Source organism: Meles meles, chromosome 1 (genome assembly GCF_922984935.1).
Source record: "Meles meles chromosome 1, mMelMel3.1 paternal haplotype, whole genome shotgun sequence".
NCBI lineage: Eukaryota > Metazoa > Chordata > Mammalia > Carnivora > Mustelidae > Meles > Meles meles.
The window spans coordinates 93,785,053-93,802,008 of NC_060066.1; the positions used below are offsets into that span (position 1 = coordinate 93,785,053).

A 16,956-nucleotide genomic window follows, 5' to 3' on the forward strand; every position below is an offset into this window, starting at 1 on the left:
TGAATAATTGCTTAGCTGTTGGTCTGCTTTGGTTATCTTACTCAGTGAAGGATTCTTTCCTCCTAAATCGAACCTCTAATACTTAATACTTTGTTATAGCGTAGATATGATCATTAACACTTGGATTTAATCTCTCTTAAAAAGTTGAAAAAGATAGTGAAGTTTCAGGTCTTTTCAGCCTAATAGGCTGATAAAAATGTATATTTTCTTTAGTTTATTTAGAAGAACAAGAGATAAAACTTGGAAGTCTTTGTTACCCATTGAAAAGGGGAACTCATTGATCAGCTACTTAATTGCCTTTGATTCTCTGAGTGACCACATAATTGCCAAGTGAAGCCTGAGTAACATTTGTTAGCAGCTGAGTGATTAATTAACTGTTCTATGGTTCCTAAGTTGAAAGAGCAAACTGACTTACAATATGGATTTAAATACAGTTAAGATAATTAAAGCATGTATGTCCTCATATTACCAGTTGGTTTTTTTTTTGTCTTATTACCTGATCAAGTAATAATTAATAGATAAATTAATTTTCTTAATGCATCATTGAAAATGAGTGCATGGAATAGATTCCAAATTGGCTGAAAAGACCTTATGACTAATTTTATGTCCTTGAACAAATTAAAACATTTTATTTTATTTTATTTTTTTAAAGATTTTTTATTTTATTTATTTGACAGAGAGAGAGATCACAAGTAGGCAGAGAGGTAGGCAGAGAGAGAGGAGGAAGCAGGCTCCCTGCAGAGCAGAGAGCCCGACGCGGGGCTCGATCCCAGGACCCTGAGATCATGACCTGAGCCGAAGGCAGCGGCTTAATCCACTGAGCCACCCAGGCGCCCCAAATTAAAACATTTTAAAATATGTTTTTATTTCCTTGAAGTGACTCCATTACATATATTAATGTCTCTATTTTGCTCACACGTACTTATGTAAACATTAATAGTAGCATGTCACATCATATAGAAACAAATTCTTTTTAATAAAAGATGCTACTTAAATGTTTAAACGATGTCTCTAGGGGCAAGTCTGCAATAGGTTCCATTTTTTTCCCCCTTTTGGGCTCAATTCATTCATGAGAGCATAAAAAATGAGGACAGTTCCAAGAAAGCTCCTTTCTTTGCCTTCTCTTTGAGCAAAGACATATTAACGTGAAGTCAGAAGATCAGAAATTTTGCTCTTCTATTTGTAAGTTCTATTTTTGGGGGGTGAGTTCCCCCACTTCCTGGTGTCTTAGTGCTTTCATTAGTAAAACAGGAATATATCTACAGTGTTCAGATGATGAGCTTGCATAGAATTGACTGCGGTGTGGGCTGGGGAGAGTAACTGAAGGTACAGACAGGGAGTGATTGCTAAAGGGAGCCCAACAGATGGGTTAGTCCAGCTGCTTCCGGGTTATGGCTGCTGAGAACGGCCGAGAACAGAGTTTGCTGGTTACTGTTAGAACTGTAATCTGCCAGCATGAAAAGAGACGATCATGGGGCTGAAGAAGAAGGCTGCAGAAATGCAGGCTGACTTTGAGAACTCTTTGTTAATTATGGTGAGTATGGTGGGAATGAGTATCTGTGATTGTAGCCTCTGGGACAATGTTCACTTGACCTTTGTAGACAGGAGGGAATAGAATTCATTTACTCTTAAGAAAACAGTGATTATTTTCTGTAAGGATTTACTTCAGATTTTACCCTGAAGTTACATTGCTATAATAACAATTAATGGCAGTTCATAATTACACACTATTGACTCCATTTGTCTTCTGAGTATCATTCCAAATTGGGCTGTATTTGTAAAATCCATGAGACACCGTACAGCAAAAACTCTATTAGACACAATATTCTCTCTTTATTCATAATACAAAGATGGGAATTCTGAAGAAAGCATTGTCATTAAATTACTATACTTACTTCTCTGGTAATTGAATTAACAGCTTATCGTCATATCCTGTGATGCTTTGAAATTAGTTTAGAAGGTATTTTTTTAGACCCCTTCTTTCTTTAAAATTCTCTGTACTGTCTCCAGGGGTTTTGTTTGCAGTACAATTCTCAGTTTTGTCCTAGGTTAATTGTGGAGTTTTTCAATCTAAACTAACCTGTTGTTAAAAGACTGCATGTAATTAATTTGCACGGTGAGTGCTTGGTGGTTTTGTTGCTAGCAGTGAACAGAAATAGGCAAAAGTTGGAACCTCTTTCCTTCCCCCCTTTTTTTCCCCATGTGTACATTTCTCCTCTGGCCTGGCCTGTGCCATGGCATAGGGAATTCTTACCGGTTAGTAGCCACAAAATACGTCCTCTGCCACGTACAGTTTTAAAAACATGACATTGAGGTATGAACGATGACCCAGTTTGCTTCCACTGAGGGTTTCAGTATTATTTTCTTTTTTTTTCCATTTTATTTATTTTTTCAGCGTAACAGTATTCATTGTTTTTGCACAACACCCAGTTTCCATGCAAAACGTGCCCTCTCTATTACCCACCACCTGTTCCCCCAACCTCCCACCCCCACCCCTTCAAAACCCTCAGGTTGTTTTTCAGAGTCCATAGTCTCTTATGGTTCGCCTCCCCTTCCAAATTTTTTTTTTTTAATAAACATATAATGTATTTTTATCCCCAGGGGTACAGGTCTGTGAATCGCCAGGTTTACACACTTCACAGCACTCACGATAGCACATACCCTCCCCAATGTCCATAGCCCCCTCCCCCTCCCCCTCTCCCAATCCCACCTCCCCCCAGCAACTCAGTATTATTTTCTAACAAGAAGATGGTGTTTGCTCCTTCAGAGCCTCAATTGCTCCCTGTTTGTAAATTATGAACCTTTGCCAATCTTGAGCTTCATTAACACCTACGTGACTATTTAGTTTTCTGAAATCTCAGCTTGCCCAATAAAACCCTCAGGATTGGAAGTGTTGAAGCAGCGCGGGCGCTGGGAGAATTTGGCCATCTTGAGATAAATAATGAATAGCAGGTGTTTTCAAAATCTTCATCTAATATTTAATTTATAAAAAGCTTCTACACTGCCATCAAGTCTTTGTTGAATAGCTAGAAGTTCTTCTATTCTACGTATCGTGAATGTCAAATGGCCTGGTATATGGCTAGGTCTCCATGAACATGAGATTTATGGTATTATTGTTGACATTGTCAACTGGATGATTGAATGAAATCACGCAACATGGAGGATAAACATCATTACAGTAGCAAGTTTTTCTAACTGTTTTATTTTCCTAAGACTCAGTGTTCACAGACCATATGTAGAAGCCTTTCAGCTCAGATAATGACAATTGCTGTTGGGCATAAGTTGAAATTCTAGGCAAGGGTGAGATGCACCAACTTCACCCAGAATACATTGAGTGATGTTGTTGGTAGTACAGCGATAGCCCTGTTTTACTTTTAGCTTTTTGGTAAGATCTCTCTGGAGTCAAGGCCAAAAGAAGCCCTTTAAATATTTTGGCCTCATTTCATGATAGCCACAGGTACTCTGCTGGCACATATTTTTTTGAGTCCTATAAAAGTCAGCTTCTACTAAATCCTGACTTAATCCTCTGCTAAGTTAGAGAGCTCAGTGACTGCTTTTGTTTTTGTTTTCCCAGCCAGGAGAGAGGTAGAATGGAGCAGAAGACCCAGAGTTCTGCTTATCTGATTTGGATGTTTTTTTGAGCGCTCACTGTGTCTTGCCTCCCATGGGAAAATCCGATCGGGACTCATTTTAACTTGAGCGACTGTTGGAAAAACCAAAAGTTCTCTACGATTCATAGTGACCTTGCTGTACTCTGCAGACTTAACTACTATGCATCTAGACTGTGTCATTATTCAAATAGCAACCATGAGTAGGAAATAGAATCCTGGCTATTAAACATCAAACATGATTCCTTTGCATTTGAGCAGCAGAATTATTTTTGCACCAGTTATAAGCCTTGCCTATGAATTATTTAAAAAATAAAATCTTGAGCTCTGAGGCATTTTTGAAAAATCTTTTATTACCACCATCGCATAAACATAGAAAGAAACAGATGTGTACTATCAAAGGTGAAACTTTCATATTTTAGAAGAAACACGGTGCATTGGCTTCTAAATATAGCTCATTTAAATAATAACAGAAAAAATGATATGTCTGCAGGTGATTAAGGAAGTAAAAATTAAGAAGAATCTGGTGAAAGGAGCAAAGAAGAATGTAGATAATTGAAAAGAGTATGAATCTGGATATGAAAAAAAAGAATTAGCCTGATTTTCACACACACAAAAGGCCGGAAAAGAATAAAAGTCCCATTATTTTATCATTTTAAGAAAATTCTGTGCAGAGGGGACTCCATTGTGTACATGAAAGCCAAATGTGTCCCATTTTTGCTTAAAGGATGATATACGCATGGGGTTAAAGAGACTGATGACCCAGGTTTCTAAGCCATTCCATTCTACCATTATTATTTATTTATTTTTATTTTTTATTTTTAAAAATATTTTATTTATTTATTTGACACAGAGAGAGGTCACAAGTAGGCAGAGAGGCAGGCAGAGAGAGAGGGAGAAATAGGCTCCCCACTGAACAGAGAGCCCAACGCAGGGCTCGATCCCAGAACCCTGAGATCGTGACCTGAGCCGAAGGCAGAGGCTTAAACAACTGAGCCACCCAGGCGCCCCTACCACTATTATTTAAAGTTAAAATGAATTTTTGAAAGCAACACAACATGTGACTAGCCAATTATTGATATATACTCTTTATGTTTAGTTTTACATTTTATGTTTTTTTGTGTTTGATAAAGAGTCAGTATAAAAAAAATTTTTCCCCTACAGATGGCAGTGAGTGACACCACTCATTCTTAAAACACGCACCCCAACTTCTATCCAGTCTTTATGCACGTGCGAGGAGAAAGCATATTGTGTTTTAAAGGAGTCCTCGTGTGGAATTTTAAGCACTCTATTATAATGTCACAAAAAGAGAACTACAGATATTTTTCATCGTCTATTCTAAGTGAAAGGATATATACCTGGAGAAATAAGCTAATTTATTTTAAATCATCAGAAAACTCTTTAAAAGGAAACTCTCTGAAACCCTGAGGATGACATGTTATAAATATCTTGTTATGTCCCCCAGGGTTTCTGATGCCCTGTCGCTGCCTGGTGAAATGTGGCCGGGGAGTGGGTGCTGTAGTCAGCAAGGGCCAGGTGGGAAACCGTGCTTTTGAGGGAGTCTACTTGTAGTGGCGAGTTACCACAGTCAACTTTCACCTCTGCCAAATGTGTGATTGGCTTAAGCTACTTATATTTTCAAATCTGTTAATTATTCACAGTTTTGGCAGAGCTGTTCTTTCACACAGTGTTGGTGGCTGTCATCCACCTTTTCTTTCTTTCTTTTTTTTTTTTTGATGAGTTCCATGAAAGGGAAATTGGAATAATTTTTTTTTTTTCCTTCTGAAGCTTTTAAAGATCCCACTATAGTTTTTCTGAATTTGAAGCGATTGTACAGTTTTGTTAGGGAATAGGTGCTAACATCCCAGCATAACCATTCTGTGGTTTTAAAAAATTACACCAAAACTGGCTCAGGGACACAGCTATGAAGGGGGGGGAATTGATGGGTTCCAAAAGAGAAAAAGGAACAGAAAAAAGGAAGAGTAGATTTTGTGGTTGCAAAACTTAGGGTTTAGGGGACCCCATGAGGTTCACTGTTGCTGAAAGGGAGGAAGTATCCATTCATAAGTCTGGGTCCCTTTCTACTGTATTTGGTATCATAATTTAAATGAATTCAGGGCTGAATGCCAGCATCAATCAGTTCCACATGTTTGATCAAATTTCCATTCTTGCCTACATAGTCCTTTCAAAAAGCTTACTTTAGTAGAGAGATGATAGAACTACTTCAGGAATACACATCAATCTACCATTCCTGGCTGGTGGAGGGAAGTCATAAAGTTGACTCCATGCACTCTATAATGAATAAAGTTTCAAGAATGCATAGATCCAAATAAGTGATATCCCCTTTAACACTGCACAATCAATCCAAAAGTACTGTCATTGTTTGAAACATGATGGAAATGCCTCTTCTACAACTTTGTATGGAAGGAGAATTTATGAGCCATGTTATATATAGCCTGGATATGAAAATTAGCTTAATTATTTTGTTTATTTATTTTACAGGGTCATTCTGGCACCCAACAGACTACCCTCTTTATTCATGAAAGCTAGCTCTGATTTTTTTTTTCCTCTACAGTTTATTATGAAAATCCATACATATAGCCAAGATGAAAGATTTTAAAAACAAAGTTAGGCTCTACCCTAATGTTTTGCTACACAGCTGATTGATTTTTGGTAGTTTTCCCAAATTTAATTCACCCTAAAATAAAGTTTTCCCAACAACAACAACAACAACACACACACACACACACACACACACACACACACACACACACACGTGCAGAAGAAGGTAGATAATTCCAAAACAGGAGTTTTGAGATAAAGATGGATCCAATTAGAATATCATCAAGATAACTGAAGTACTTTAAAAAGGAGTCAGTAACATCTAAGGTTAAGTTCAGGTGTACTTGCTTAAAAATTAGTCGTATTATTTTCGAGACACACCTCATTTATTAGCTTCAGCCATATCATAACTTTATTGTAAGATTAGGTCTAGACATCTACAAAGCACATAAAAGTACTAAGGCTACATAATAGAAACTAGGTATATGGGCTTGACAACAATAAAGATGAATTTATTGGGGCGCCTGCGTGGCTCAGTGGGTTAAAGCCTCTGCCCTCGACTCTGGTCAGGATCTCAGGGTCCTGGGATCGAGCCCCATATCGGGCTCTCTGCTCAGCAGGGAGCCTGCTTCCTCCTCTTTCTCTCTGCCTGCCTCTCTGCCTACGTGTGATCTCTGTCTGTCAAATAAATAAATAAAATCTTTAAAAAAAAAGATGAATTTATTTGTAACTGTTATGTGATACTTTTGACTCCCCATACTTCCTATAGTAATAAAAATGTGGTGAGCTCCTATAGGGAAGTACTGTTTTTAGTTATTCTTCCCTTGTTACATCATGGATTAATATTTAAAGGTGGTATCTGACATAAACAGAGAATATTTATCTTAAAACTGGCTCTAAAGTTCTTTGATTCAACAAGCTCTGAAATACTATCAAATAATCATTTTTGAAGGATGTTAATGTAGGTGTGAATGATAAGAAATGATGTTTGGTTGACCAACTTCTGATCCTTGGCAGTAATATTGTGGGCTTCCTGGCATGTAAAAAACACCCATAAATACCAAATTCCTATAATCCTGGATTTACTGGGTTCCTAACCCTTTACCTTCACCATCAGAATCCTTTAATACTTGGACACGATTTGGATATTATTGGAAATCCCTTTGACATGTGCTCCCATCTGAAGGATGCACGCTATGTGGAAATGAAAACAAGGGAGAATTTTTCTTTCGGTAACATCTGATCTGACAATGTGTTAAAGGATTCTTTGGGCACATTAATGCAAGCAGCATTTACATAAATAGCTTGGAAGGGTTATAGATAAACAGATTAAGAGAAAATTTTAGAATTGTAAACATAGAAGAGACCTCAGAGAGACTGTTCAGTTCAATCCCTCATATTTTACATGCAAGGTGATGATGGATTACTCAGTAAGGTCAACAGGTAGTGTTGATTTCATTGACTTGCCTAAACTCACTCATGTAATAAAAAGAAGAACCAAGACAAGAACATAAGACCCTTACCTTCTACTCTTGCTTTCTGACAACATGTCAAATATTCCTAAAATAGGGTTTTAGAGTGTTTTACGGCTATAGAGGCTGGGCCACCAAAATTAGGTAACTTGCTCGAGTCTGCGTAGTGAGTGACTGAGCTGGGATTTAATTCAGTCTGGCTGGTTGTAGCATCCACTCTTCTGATCACAGAGTAGAATTGCATCGGGTGAGTAAGTATGTGAATGAATGAATGAACAAATGAATGAATATGGTAGGGAGGCAAAAGGAGCTGTGACTCACCAGACATAAGAGGCTGATATTAAATAATGAGTACACACTTTCAAGGGAAGAGAAGATAAGGGCATTGTAGGTACAAAACATATTCCTGAAAGTGCCTGGTCAGTTTGGGAACAATGATGTTGCTAAAATAGGGGTTGTAGGTTGGGGAGTGGAAGGAAGTACAGTTTGGTTCAGGTGGTGGGGGCTGAGTGCGCCATATTATGAAATTTGAAATCAACCAGCAATCAAATAGAAAAGGGAGAAAACCTACTGGCTGCCAAATTAAAACATTTGTTTTACACACACGCACGCATGCACGCACACACACACACAGGCGCATGCTCTGTGTCCCTCTTATGAGGCACTCCCTACTGATGGCCAAAGGTCTAATTGCCAGCAAGTGGTGAGAGCTTAGGATTGTAACCAATTTCATCTGATGCTAGAGTTTGTTTTGACCCCACCTGGTTGCCAGGGGACAGTGGAAGTTTCGAAGCAGGGGTGGGACCTGATCACATACCTTTGGTTTGGGCCAGTAAGAGAAGAGCCAGGGAGGGTGGACCAGAGAGGGGAGAGGTAGGCATCAGGGAGACCCTAGATACCCAGAATTACCCTAGACCCAGACACACCAAAAGTTTAACTAAGGCAGTGCAGCTGGGCTCCAAGGACAGTTCTTACTTGAAACTCTTTCCAAACTCCTTTTATACTTTATAGGCAGGGAATCCTTTGTCCTTACTGTGCTAACCCGGCCCTCGTGACGTATCGGTGGTGGAGAACTGGGTCTTAGGGCATTTCAGTAGTTGGCCAGGGTGTGGTGTTGATCCTTCCATGAGCAGATTTGGGGCATGTTGACATTTGTACACTCAGATGGTTTGTTTATGTAATTAATGATTAGTGCCTTTTACACAGAACATTAGCCCTCCAATTAGTGTTTGTTGAGCTGGATGGAATGCCCATCATTGGCAAGGGGGGGTTACAACTGTATCTAGTCTGAAGAGCTCAAAAATTTCCGTTGCTGTTCATGGCTCAAGATGGCAGAGGACCTCTGAATTCTCTGAAATAGAAGGAAACTGATGCTTCTCAGAGGCCAGTTGTGACCAAATTATTTTTCCCATGTAAATTTCCGCTACCTTAAAGAACATCAGATGATTACAATTTTAGGAGGTTTTTTTGTTTTTTCATTTTTCTTTAATAGGTACAAAACTATGTGAGTAAATCAGAAAAAAAGTGTTAATTTAATAACTCCTGTGTTGTTTCTTTTTTGAGAATACTTTTTTTTTTTTGGTATTTGAACTGTATTTAAATTAGTTTCTGTTTTAGTTTTGTATTGTAGTGTATTTAAATTAGTTCTCCTCTGTCTGAAACCAGAAGGTCAATACATAAAGGCTTTATGAGTTATTGCTGAATATTTTTCTGAAGGGGGAAAAAAAAACACTTTTCAGCAATTTACAGAAATGTTTCAGATTCTTTAATTTTTAGCCTAAAGGGAAAATTAGTGGGTTGCCAGAATGAGGTAGTTAGGGTAATGATAAGAGAGAAATGAGGAAAAATGGACAAAGGAAGGACATTATCCTGTTAGGAGGATAATGAGAAGGAGCAAGTAATAAAGAAAGGAGGGGAGCATTAATGAAAATGAACAAGGAAATGCATTGTGCATAGGGGAAATAATGAGGATATAAACAAAAATCCTAAAATCTTTTCTCACTCGGCTGTATGTTTATTCTTCACTGTATCAGGAAGTATAGAGCACGACTGAATAGTAAGCCATCCAAGGCAACCATGGTAAGAAACAAAAAGAAAGAAAAAAAGTGTAACAATAGTTCTTTCGACTATATCAGCAGTCTTCTAGATTCGTTAGAAGACAGTTTAGAAAAATATTTGATAATTGTTGCGTAACAGGGATGTGAACAATACAATTTCTATTCATATCAAATCCATTTGATTAAGGTTGGTTGAGTTTGACATTCTTTGCTTAATCAAGCTTGCTCATACTTTTTTAGATATGTCCCACTAATGAATGATTGATGTGAATTGATACAATGTAGGATTACCACGGCACAGTTCTTGAGTGACTTCAGTGTATTTTGGGAATATTGTTTTAATTCTAAAGCAGGGAAGGGAGGTCAGAGGTCATTTAGCCCAACTGTCATTTCATAAATGAAGAAAATAAAATCCTAGAGAAGCTAAGTGCCTTTGCCTAAGGCCCGACGCTGGTTAGGAACGGCCAAAGAATTAGTCACATATCCCCAGTCCAGTGAGATTTCATCACACCACACTGCTCCAGATCTCAAGGCAATCATGGAGAAATACACGGAGATTCAGAAAAACAAAAAACAAAACAAAACAAAAAACTTCTTTCCCTCTTTGTTGCCATTTCACCAGGCAACTTGCTGTTGGCTTCAAAATGGAGCAAACCCAAGGGAAAATGAGTAAACATTTTTACAAAGAACAAATCAAAGGTGTCCATGAAGGGAGAAGTGTGTGCTATGGGAGAATTAGCACATATAACAGCCAAGAATCTCATCTCTAGGATCCCTGCTAATTAGTGAGTTTGGCCAGATAGCAAATAGCTTCACATTGGGTGGGGGTGGGAGGGGGGTGGGGGAGGTGGTGGTGGTCTGCAGGTTCTAAGAGGCAGAAGCTGAATCTGATGAAATCAGAGGTTTCTTCCGACTTTAAAATTCTGCTGTAATATTATGGGTGATAACCTCAAGTTTTAAGGACACTGGTGGTTTCTGCCTTATCAAAGTGAGGAAAAATAAGTAGTGTTCTCTCTCTGCAAGAGCTACTGTTGTTGTTGAGAAATGATACTATTGGCTAAAAATCTCAGATGGAATGTGAGAAAAATGTTGATAGTTCAGCCCTACCAAAGGGAGGAGATAGCACATTCAAAGAACACATTTTTGATTGCAAACCACACCAAAAAAACTGACCTTGTTGTCATTCTGGAACTATCCTCTACCTTCTGGGTCTTACTCAGACATTTATCTGGCTCGCAGGAAAGTTTAAAACTTTCCACCACAACACACCACCATAGATTAGTGTAGAGAACTTAAACAGTTGCCTTTCTTTAGAGCAAAATATGTTAACCATTATGCCAGAATGAAACAATATTTTAAAGGCTTTTGTTAAAATAAATTGCCTGAATTCACCATTATAGCTTTGGCATATGCTTAAAGCAGGTATACATGAAAAAAATTCCAGGCGATTCATATTGGATACCTAACTCAGGATTTAATAAGGTCACGTTGGTGTAAGCGAATTCTTCCATGGTCAGGTCTTACATTGCAGAGTCATAGATCAGAGGGTGCTCTCTAAACCCCACCAGAAGCCCTCATATTTCATGATTGTCCCATGTCACATTACTATGTCAGATCCTTTTCAACATTAAGACAGAATAGACAAACATACAAATTAGACATGTCTTCGGAATCTTAAGAAAGGAAAGGTAGCACATAAGGATAACAGAGAAGAAAACAATTTGACAGGATCCTTTTAACACAGAGCATGAAGAAATGCTTAGAGCCAATGAAGGGGGAGAAGAAACTTTATTTTCATTGTTTTAAGCACAGAATTATGACTCTAATAACATAACCTGTAATGATTTGTAGGAAGGAAGTGCAAGTCAGTAGAGGATCAATTGTAGTCTATGATGAACTTGACCGAGACCTTAAAAAAGGACAGAAAAAGGGGTGTCTGGGTGGCTCAGTCAGTTAGGCAGCTGCCTTTGACTCAGGTCATGACCCCGGAGTCCTAGAATCCAGTTCTGTGTCGGGATCCTAGCTCAGTGGAAGGTCTGTTTCTCCCTCTGCCTGCCTCTCCCCCTGCTTGAGCTCTCTTTCTCTCAAATAAATCAATAAAACCTTAAAAAAAAAAAATCAAGTGAGAAATATTATACATTCATGAAAAGTAGAAAAGGGAACACGTGAACATCCAATAATGTGTGAAAACACATGTAGTAATATAATCGGAGAGGGCCAGATTAAGGCATATTGTTCATAGGAAAATTGCAGCTTCTGGTTCTTTAACTCTTAACATGAAGATTATCCATAATCATCAAGCCACACGGGAAGATGGTTCTGATAGGTGGGAAATGACTCAAAAAGCCTGCCCAGCTCTTGATATAGATCCTTGGCTATGTAAGGGATTGCCAGCTATTATTATAGCAGGACCATTGTTTTTGAGGAAGAGGAGAAACACAAAAAGACTCAGGACACCACGCCAAGGGTCTACGTGTTTTAAAGGATAGAAAGATGGTCCAGGCAAAAAATAAAGCAGTCCATTTAACTTGGACCTTATCAGGATAAATAACATTAACATCTTCAGGGTAACACCCGCACATGTACACACATACCAAATTTATGAAGAACAATTTATACCCATTTTAATAGCAGTAATGCATAAAGAAATTTCATCCTCTAACTAGGATAAATATAATAAACACTGACAGCCAGCATAGAAGAGATGGGTAAATTACCTAATACATCTGAATGTGACTTCATTTTATTGATTGATGTATAATAGTTTCATTCACAATTTAGGAAAGAGCCTCACTACTATGCATAGATGAACTGCTGGTGGAGGGTCTGGATAGAAGGTGTTTTATGGATTTCCAAAATTTGTACCTACCATAGAGACAAATGTGGTCCTGAAACTATTACAAAGTCAAATGACAATCTTCTGTAAGTTGCAGGATGAGGCAGAGTAGAGATAACAAAGTATTCCAAGGCTGAGCAGGATAAGAGTCTGTGCAGCGAGGCAGACCGAACTCTGAGCTTCTCCCTCTGTTCCTTGAAGTGCAATCTTAGTCTGCATCAGGCAAACGATGTAGTTTCCAAGAGCGATCAGCTGTTCCTGGACTAGATCCCCTTAGATTCTTTGTTCCTTTCCCACACGACATCCCCTCCCCCCAGTTGCCTTATCCACACTTAAAAAGTCAATTCAAAGACCACTTCCTCCTGGAAGCTTCCCTAAGATCCTTCTCCCACCACCCAAGTTTGACTTGCATGCCATTTGCTGATTTTCTGGAATATTCTGACCAGGACTGCCGTGGACACAATATCATGTGATGGTTTGGGGCAGAGACTAGCACTAGTGCCTGGACTGAGAGGCTAGTTCGGACCAAGGGAAGTTGTGTTACTCAGTGTTTAGCTCTCTGGGCCATTTCTTGTGGATAAAAGTAATAGTTTCCTGGGGTTGTTAACGATGCTAAAGTGAGTTCATATTTGTAAACCACAAGAACAGTATTGCCTGCTGGTGCACAGCAAAGCCTGTAAGTGTGGGTTCTCTTCAGCACCCTTGCTTACATCATTTTTTTTTTTGTCATCATTATTATGATGTTGACTCACACCATGCTATATGTGGCTGATCTCAGAAAAGAGGTCTCCTGGCATGCCATTTTAGGCTTCTTATCCTCAGGATCGAGCACCCTTGGAACACTATGCTTCTCATTAAATGATTTGTAGAGTAGGTGAATAAATGTTGGAAGAGAGGGGCCACTTATTGGCTCTTGAGAGATTATAATCAAGAGATTATCTTGAGAGATAATGTCTTGAGACATTATATGTCAGCTATGGAATTTCTTCTTTTTCTTAAGCAAATCTAATGTAGGAATGGAAATTAGACATAATCTGGGAATTACTGGTTTACTGGAGTCATCATAACTGTTATGAAGTGATTGGTTCTAATTTTTGACCATGCACATAGTTAATGTTGTTTAGCAATCGGATCCACTGTTTTATTAAATTAAGGATGTGGGCTCATATTTTTATGGACAGAACTAACCTCTTAGTACTACAGAGGAGAACACGAAGTGGGTTAAGGCAGCAACAAGTAGAGAATGTGTAATCAATGGTCAGAAGTGTGAACCAGAGGACTACAAAAAAATGTCCATGGTAGTCAACTGTCCAGGAGGTCCACGGTAGGAGGAATGTGTTTTTTACTGTGTTTTCTTTTACTATTATCTGACAGGTTTGACATACTCATTTATTACTTTTTCAATTAAAATCCAGTTAGGCAGGTGATTATTCAGTACTAGAGTAGGCCAGGAAAGAATACTGTAAGGTCCATGAAAATGATATTGAGGTCAAGCTTAGGTGATGGGAGGGCCTGTTAGTAGTGAGGGCATGCTGCCCTTTCCTTCTGTCTGCTGAAATGCTTCCCCGTTGTCCCTCCGCTCAGTCCCCCCTTCCTCCTACCTTCCACTGTTGTCCCTCCCTCCCTCCCTCCCTACCCTCTTCTCTACTACTTACTGATTGTGAGACTCAGAACTGGTTCTTCACCTCTGCGTGTCTGTACGTGCCCATCTATAAAATGGGATAATAACCTTTCCTACCTCCTAGAGTTGTGCAGATAAAGCAGGTTCATATTTGGAAGACTCGGGGTGGTATTGGACACATAATCAGCACCAAACATGGATTTGTTGTTATAACTCTTACCAGCTTTTCTGTCTCCAGTTGGCTGTTTTCTTCTTTGGCTATAAAAGTCCAAATGCAAAAATGCGATGATGGTGGATTGCTGGAGTGGAGGTGGGCTGGTTAGGAATCCATCTTTAGATTTGCTCAGGTTGGGGGGTGGGGCAGGGGGCCTCTTTAGTTGGGCTTCCCTGCTTTCTGCACTCAACAATGAGCCCATCTTCTTGGATGATAGCGTCACACCAACCAATAGAACCATTCCGTTTACATTTTTAAGGGGGCAGGAAGTTGTGTAAAGCATCGGTTTCATATTTAATACAAGTCAAGCATTATTTGTTGCTTGCAGTGGTGGGGGGTGAGTGTGGGGACCGGGGCAGGGTACATAGGGGAGGCTGGGTGCACCTGTTGCTCGGTATGTGGTTGAACCGCCACGTTGCCTTGCCCCCACGTCAGAGTCTGCGTCTTGGCAGCACTTTGTGTAGTAATTATAGTAGAGATTACTTTAAAATAGGACTGGCATAGATTTCAATCTTATCTGGTAACAGTTAACTTATTAATGATCGTTTTGGCCTGTTGGCAGCCGTTCTGTCTTTAAACTGTGAGAGAGATACAATCTCTCGAGCTGTAAGGGATAAGTAATTGGATGGGAGACCATGAAGAACTCCTGGGCCATTGCGGGAAGTGTTTCCCAGAACCCGGCCTCTGTCCCTCAGACTAGAACAACAGTTCCGACAGCCGGTGGTAAGTTCCCTTTGTAGCTGGTACACGTGCAAATCAACATCTTGGGCACTTGAGATTTTTTTTTTTTTTTTTTTTTTTTTTTTTTGGCTGCATTTGCTTTCAGTCTGCCTCCTGGAGGATTCCAGGGATTTTCAGGCTGAAAGGGCACAGCCATTAAGAAATGACCATGGAAATAATTTGAGGTGGGCTAACCAACTGCCATCAGTGGGACCATTCCACCCTGTTCTCCTTGCTACCAGAAGATATACTCTCTGGACTGAATATTTCAAGAAGCTAGACAGTCCTCTTTGAGTGCCATATTTATGTACATCCTAGTGTTGGCTTTGCCTTAAATCATTTTCTTCCACCGACATGGTGGAGTGATTGGACATATAATTACGACTTGCCGTGATTCTGTAAGACCCTTTCATTCTACAGGAGCTACTCCTTCTAACTCAAGGCTCATCAAACGTATATGTTCATGTCTGGGATAAATGCCAATAGATCCCTTCTTTCTTGCAGGAGTGGCGATGGGGCCTAGTTTCTTTTTTAAATCATGGTAAAATGACACACAACTTAAAAATTACCCCTTGCAAGATTTTTAAGTGTATGGTTCAGTGACATTAAGTACATTCACATGGCAGTCCTTACCACCATCCTTCTCAAGAACATTTTCATCATCCCAAACAAAACTCTGTCCCCATTAAATAATGACTCCCCATTGTCCCTTCTACCAGCCCCTTGTAACCACTGTGAAGAGTTCGTTTTTAGGAAGTGTTTTTTTGTTTGTTTGTTTTGGTTTTTACTAGATGTGATCTCTGCACTCAAGAACCTCATAGGGGGGAAGAGGCCAAAAATTTGGGGGCCATGTTCCACATCCTCTATAGACTCACAATGGGACATGCCCAGCACACAGAGAGAAAGGGCCTCATCGTCCTTTGTGATCAGGACATGCTTCTTAGAACAGACATCCAAACTGCATCTTCACTTCTCTTAGCCTTGGTTTCCTATAGAAAATTGGAATACCATTTACCTTATAGGGTTTGGGGTATTTTTAAAGGAAATAATATCATTTAAGCACCTAGCACAGTACGTGGTACTGACTAAGCAATTGTAAGGGTTAGCTTTTGTTATTACTGAGCAAAGTGTAGAAATTAGCTAAAGGGTGAGACATCGAGAAGAGCATGTGCAAAGCTTCAGAGGCATCACAGTGTAAGTGCTGAAAAGAATATTCGTAGAGTTACTAATAATAGTAAGTGATTTCCATCTTATTTTAATGATTTGATTTTACTATGTTACAGCTCCTCTTATAAAATTAAAGCAACCATACCCCCCCCAAGATTAAATTAAATTACAGTGACCCTGAGAGAACTCTAGATTTTTCCCTTAAATTTTGCCTTCCTCAATATCTCGGAAAGAGATGTCGAACTGCTTAAGGCAACATCCTCGAAGTCATCTCTGATCCCACATTTTCTCCCCTTCACCCTTATATGCATCTCTTTCCCTCCCCCTCTGAGAACCACTCCCCCACAGCCATCCCAGGAGAGCAGCCCACCTGGATTGCTGCAGAAACTTCCTAACTTGTCCCTTTGCTTTTCCTTGGACTCCTTTCCATCCCTTGTCCACCTAGAAGACGAGAGGGAAAACACAAAGCAGAATGTGTCACTGTTTTGCATACAACCTTCTAGTACCTTCCCACTACGCTCAGGGGGAAAATCCAACTTCATTTCATGAAATGCAAGGCCGTGCATTTTCCTGCCCTGTTCATCTCTCCAACCTCATTTTGTATTTTTCTCTGATGTCTTTATTTATTTTTAATGTTCCTCACATCAGCCAAGCATATTCCGACCTCACGGTTGCCACCATCCTGCTCTCTCGGGCTGG

The 16,956-nt window shown here is 39.5% G+C and overlaps 1 protein-coding gene across 4 annotated transcripts in view; it reads left to right on the top strand.

Moving 5' to 3' along the window:
- The window catches only part of TOX (thymocyte selection associated high mobility group box), a 304,651-nt gene that overhangs the window by 67,374 nt on the left and 220,321 nt on the right, over positions 1-16,956 (top strand). Inside the window, exon 1 of one of the 4 annotated variants that reach the window (XM_046024013.1) lies at positions 1,436-1,534. The exons of 2 other annotated variants lie outside the window; for them this stretch is intronic. In XM_046024013.1, coding sequence (XP_045879969.1) covers positions 1,472-1,534 — 63 coding nt within the window. In that variant the 5' untranslated portion in view covers positions 1,436-1,471. Of the gene's footprint in view, positions 1-1,435; positions 1,535-15,024; positions 15,094-16,956 lie in introns of those variants that run through there. One more of the 4 variants, XM_046024015.1, reaches the window with a different exon arrangement.